General features: G+C 36.5%; 1 protein-coding gene across 2 annotated transcripts in view; it reads right to left on the minus strand.

The window, feature by feature from the left end:
- LOC107716198 (disco-interacting protein 2 homolog B-A-like) overlaps window positions 1–5,456 on the minus strand; it is a 63,070-nt gene extending 57,614 nt beyond the window's left edge. For both annotated transcript variants that reach the window (XM_016522567.1, XM_016522566.1), the window contains exon 1: window positions 5,199–5,456. In XM_016522567.1, the coding sequence (XP_016378053.1) occupies window positions 5,199–5,283 (85 nt within the window). In that variant the 5' untranslated portion in view covers window positions 5,284–5,456. The remainder of the gene's footprint in view (window positions 1–5,198) is intronic.
- Between the last annotated feature and the right edge of the window lie 386 nt (window positions 5,457–5,842).

Consider the following 5,842-nt stretch of genomic DNA (forward strand, 5'->3'; position numbering starts at 1 on the left):
AAAAAAAAAAAAAAAAAAAAAAAACACAGAGACGGTCATTTGGGACACAAAAGTTTCAGTTGAAAGCTTCAAATGCCAGTTCAGATCAAAACCACCATAGTATAGATCAGCTCAATGGTACCTATTGTTACTACGATCACTACAACCCTGCAGAATTAGGTCATTATGTAGGAGATAATTTGGACAGAGTCTTTTCACTGTAAAAAGCCCCAGTGGTGCATGGTAATGGGAAATATCTCTATCCTCCAAGGTCAATATGTGCCCTTGTGGAAACCACGCATGGATCCAGAAATAAGGGACAGACGCAAGAGATGGCAACAGCACAAACACCTTATACACAGCAATTCAGAAACCAGGGTTCGTACAGTTTCAGACCAGTGCATTTCCAGAAGTTTTCCAGACATTCATGGTTTTTTAAAATCATTATAGGGATTGTTGGTTCAGATTTCAATTTGGATGTCAGGAAAACAGGCCTAATCTGTTTAATTAATAGATTTAAACATTTATAGCTACTTAGTGTACAAATGTTTCTAATAAGACGATTCGTGGACAGACTTAGTGCTGATTTGCAGGCGAGTTTTACTCTATACGTAGCCAAAGCAATATTTTAGAGCAAAGCAAAACAAACATAACACATATTTATGATTTCCAAGTCTTCCTATAGGATATGGGTTTTAATTTAATGTTTAAATTTAAGATCACATTAACCAGTGTCATTAAATTAAAATTTAAGTGAGTGCAGCATGTTTGTAAAGGTCATTTTAGGCCTGTGTGAATCATCAAAAGTTTTGACCTTGGCTTCCAACAATTATGAAAACACAAATGAATAAGACAATTATTGCACTGCCTTGTGTTCCTTTCTTTCATCCCTGATTAAAAGCCCAAACTTAATGTCCAAATCATTAGTTAGCCAAGTATTAGTTTCTGCCATGGTTGGTATCGAGAGCTGTGAAATTTCACTGGATCTAAAATTTTGATATCATAAAAGTTTGGCCATATCGCCCACTCCTAATAGTTTAATAATCATGACTACTGAATATTGACCAAATAATCTTGATAATGACTTTTGCCATAATCGAGCAGTCCTAGGTCATTTGAATGTAAAATGAGCATTATGGCTGTGCTGTGCAATATATAGAAATTATCGAAATATCGCAAATGTACATATCGCAATATGTATATCGCTACAGCTTGCAATATTTGGGGCCATGAACAAAAGAGAGAAAATCACTCACTGCTCTTACCTAAATAACTTTTGTAGCTTAAATAAAAATCAGTGCATATTGAATTCAAAGAGTAAATACTAAGCAGCGTTTTATTTTTCCTTTTTATTATTCAGTTCCTAAACTCATGTTAAAATGATTACACTAATGTTAAAATGACATTTTTATGTAATGCTCGAGTAAAACACTACCGTTCACTTTCAGAAGTTGTTGTAGGGGTGCTTTCTTATTAGAATCAAAATCAGAATGAGCTTTATACATCCACTTAAGTGTGCGCAAACACAAGGAATTTGTTGTGGTTTTACAGGAACTCTTGGTACATACATACATACAAATAACCAATATATATATATATGACACAAGATAGTTATAGAAGTTATAGAAGATACTGACTCGGCAACAGCTGAGTAAAACTGTTTCATCTGAGCATGTGGCACTTTAAGCATTATCGTATCGCATATCGAATTATTTAACGAGTTATCGCATTTTTCTTCAATATCGCACAGCCCTAATATATATACACTGACTGCCTTTCAAAAGTTTGGGATCAGTAAGATTTTTATTACTCTTATGTCTCTTATGCTCGTCAAGGCTGCATTTATTTGAGCAAAAATACAGAAAAAACTGTAAAAATTGTGAAAAATGAGTTATCGCATATCGCATTTTTCTTCAATATCGCACCGCCCTAATGAGCATGCACAATCAAATATCCAAATACAACTTATCTGCTAATCTGATTAAAATGATTAATGTGCTTGTGCTGAATTTAGGTGTATTTTGATTGGTCAGTGAGCAGTGATTCATTTGAGTCATATCTGTAGGAACTAGTCAGCCCAAGTGCGAGAGAGAGAGAAAAAAAGAGATGGCGCAAGCAGAGGAAAAGCAGGGACATGACTGTGAGACGCTAGTGGGGAGGTGACTGTCCAGTAGAGGTCTTCAGGTCCCAAGGTCCGACCCGAGTGGGTTCGGGTCCAAAACTGAAAAAGTACCTCGGACACGGCTCAGGTTCGGTATTAGCAGCCTCGGATCTCGGGTAATTTAAAATAAACATGCTTTTTCCCTATTTGGACCCAAATTCTTTTAAACTATCCCGAATGCGTAGGCTACTTTCACTTTTGTGTTACGTGAGGAACGCACATAGAAAAGGAGCATAGGCTACGTTTGTAACCTCGCACACAGAAATCATCTTATAGATCCAGCAGGAAAATCCACTCGCTTCATTATGCTGCCTGTTCATGCAGGGCTTTTCTTTTTTTTGTGCAGAAGCCTTTCGCCGGAGATCAGGTTGCAGACAACACTAACGAATCCATGAATTATTAGGCTATCGATTTATTTTTTATCAAACTATCACGTTTATTTTTCAAATCCACTGGTCACAATTGAAAGCCGAGCTCAAAAATAACTTGTATCCATCAGGCAGGCACTAATAGCCTATAAAATAGCCTAATAATAAATTGAATAAATGTTAAATAAATCAAAGTAATGGAGAAGCGGCCAAATCATTCAGCAGGACACCGTGATTTTTCCTGAATCCTGATTGACTGTGGGGCTGCAGACTGTACACACGTCAATGCCGTTTACGTTCGGGTCCAGTCGGGTTCGAAATAAAATGCTGTCGGGTCGAGTCGGACTCGGGTCTAATTTCATGTTGTTTTCACACACTTTCAAAAGTCACAGACCTCTAGTTCACATGCAAAACAGTGGTTTAAAACACAGTTCATCCAAAAATGAACATGATTTCCTCACCCTCGTGTCATTGCAAAGCCGTATGACTTTCTTGTTCCAACATTTGGGTAAACTATTCCATTACGTTCTTTTGCACTCATCAAACATTTTATAGTGTGGCTGAATGACAAAAAAAAAAAAAAACATGGCTCAACGGTCATCAGTACTTATATGGTCATAATTTATAGTATATAATCATACGGTCATAAAATGTTGTGTTACTCCGGTAACAGTTTCTATGGCTGGTTTTCTTGATAAGCAGCTGCACACATCAACAAGCTGTTTGAGAGTGTGGCCCACACTCTAAATGCTTCCAGTTGTGTAACACTATTACTAAGCTGAAAACCAACACATCTCCCCCACATCTGACAGAGTGAATGAGTGCAGCAGCACTGCTTTTCATAGACGGATGACAGGACGGTAAGAAGATACATGACGGTGCATGAAACACCATCGCTGTGATGTCATGAACACTGAATGAACTTCTAAACCCTGTGAATAGACAGAATGGCTGATATATCACACAAAAATGCTATAATATAATATCATTAATATCATATTGGTCACAACGTTAAACATTTAGTATCACAAAAAGGCTCTTTAAGACAAGTTTTATGTATGGTCTTTGAAATACTAACAAAAATTAAAAGACACTACCATTCAAACGTTTAGGGTCAGTACAATTTTTTAAAATAAAGTAATACTTTTATTCAGCAAGGATACATTAAATTGATCAAAGGTGACAGTAAAGACATTTATATACATATATATTATGTATAAGATGTCTGTAATACTGTTCTTCTGAACTTCATATTCATCAGAGCATCCTGGAAAAAATGTATCATGGTTTCCACAAAATTATTAAGCAGTACAACTGGTTTCAGCATTGATAAAGTTTTATGAGCACCAAATCAGCATATTAGAATGATTTCTGTAGGATCATGTGACACTAAAGACTGGAGTAATGACTGCTGAAAATTCAGCTTTGCCATGACAGGAATAAATTACATTAAAAAATATATTAAAATATATATATTTTTAAAAATCAATAAAATATCAAAATATTTCTGTTTTTAGTGTGTTGTGTGTCAAATGCAGCCTTGGTGAGCATGATAAATTTCTTTCAAAAAACATTACAAAAATCTTACAGACCCCAAACTTTTGAATGGTTGTGTATACATCCTCTACAATATACAAAAATTATAATCTTCCATTAAATGCATTGCATAACTGTACAGTCAAGTGTCAATGTCAACCAGAAGTCTGGCGATAGAGATATTTAAAACTATTTATAACCTACATGTAAAACTACATGAATGAACTAAAGTAGTGACTGATAAGTAATACTAAGTAATAATGAGGTCCCTAAGCTGACTAAGAGTCTGTAAAGGCTGAAAATATAGTTTACAAGAATCAAACAATGGTAATATCAAATTGGATAATCATCATTTTACAATAATGACTAAAGGGAGAGAGGAAATGTCTACAGAAAATGTGTGTTTGACAGATGTGTGTGTGCAAACAGGAGTACAGCAAAAATAGACCAACGTTGTCCATTGCGTTTCGCATTCGAGTCCAGACACACACTGACAGAAAAAGGGATGCCCCTTTAACAAAGTCTCCAGATGAAAACAAATGGCTTTGAGAACAACAAAGATCGTAACATACATAAATCCATATGCACTCGATGTGTCTCTGTACTACGGTATTGTGTCTAGCATTACTGTCAAGGGCTCTGTTTTCTTTGAGGTCTAGATCAGCGAACAAACAATAGTCTCAGTCTCTTGAGGTGAAATTAACGGCTGGATGCAGCAGCATTGCTATTCGACTTCATTCACGTTCGGTTCTTTCATTTACACCAGTTTAAAAGCACGTTTGAGAAAGGAAAATTCATAATTTCTGCCGACACACTCTGGCTGTGTCTCGAAACCTAGTAAGCTGCCTACCTAGACAGCATGTCTGGGCATCACAGGCGTGTTCGGAACATTAGAAACTGCATTTTGGACAAGCAGACAAAGACATTCTCTCTAGGTAACGTAGGCAGCTCACTAGTTTTTAAGACACAGACTGTCTGAAACGAAATTCTCTGAATAGAAACAGAGGACGTTCAAACATTAACACAAAACAGTAGACAGCCATCCATTTGAGCTTATTTATGTGTCTGTTATAGCGCCATACGACTGTGGGATTTAAATATTAGGTTAATATTATTAACATTATTAAGGCTGAGGCGATAACTCCATCTCTTACCTTCAGACAGCTCGAGCTCCAACTCCGCCAACTGCTCTCTAACCCCTTTCGGTAGAGCTGCCAAATCCACACCGCGGTCTGCCATCGTCGTGAAAATACGCTGAAGTTGTTTTAAGTGTAATGAAATGCGTTTCGAAAGCCAAAAATCCTCCCGTCAAGACTGAGGACATGAATTAAAAGGTGAGAAACAATCCATCCGGACAATTACTCCTTCCGCCATGATGTGAGAACTCACCAACGGCACTGTGCGGTCACGTGATCGCGTTTACCTCCTGTGTGATCAATGACACCCCCAAACACACACACACACGCACACACCTCGAGACGGTACGCATGCGCCCTCTAGCGGCAACACGACAGGTTGTAATACTACCGTGGACATGTACTATGCTGCTATGTACTATACATAGACTATCAAACAGATCACTGTACCATTGTACCACCACAGCACTTTTACCTTCAAAAACTTGTTGGTTCATAAGAAAAATTATTTGTTAATACATCTAAATATAATATAATAATATATAATAAATATACATTTTAAAAATGGATTTGTGTATTTATTTTTATTTTTAAATATATTAAACTGTATGTATATTTTACAAAATAAGACTATTATAGTATTTGGTGCATAAGAAACAGTA

This window comes from Sinocyclocheilus rhinocerous, unplaced genomic scaffold (genome assembly GCF_001515625.1).
Source record: "Sinocyclocheilus rhinocerous isolate Xijiao unplaced genomic scaffold, SAMN03320098_v1.1 scaffold148, whole genome shotgun sequence".
Lineage (NCBI taxonomy): Eukaryota > Metazoa > Chordata > Actinopteri > Cypriniformes > Cyprinidae > Sinocyclocheilus > Sinocyclocheilus rhinocerous.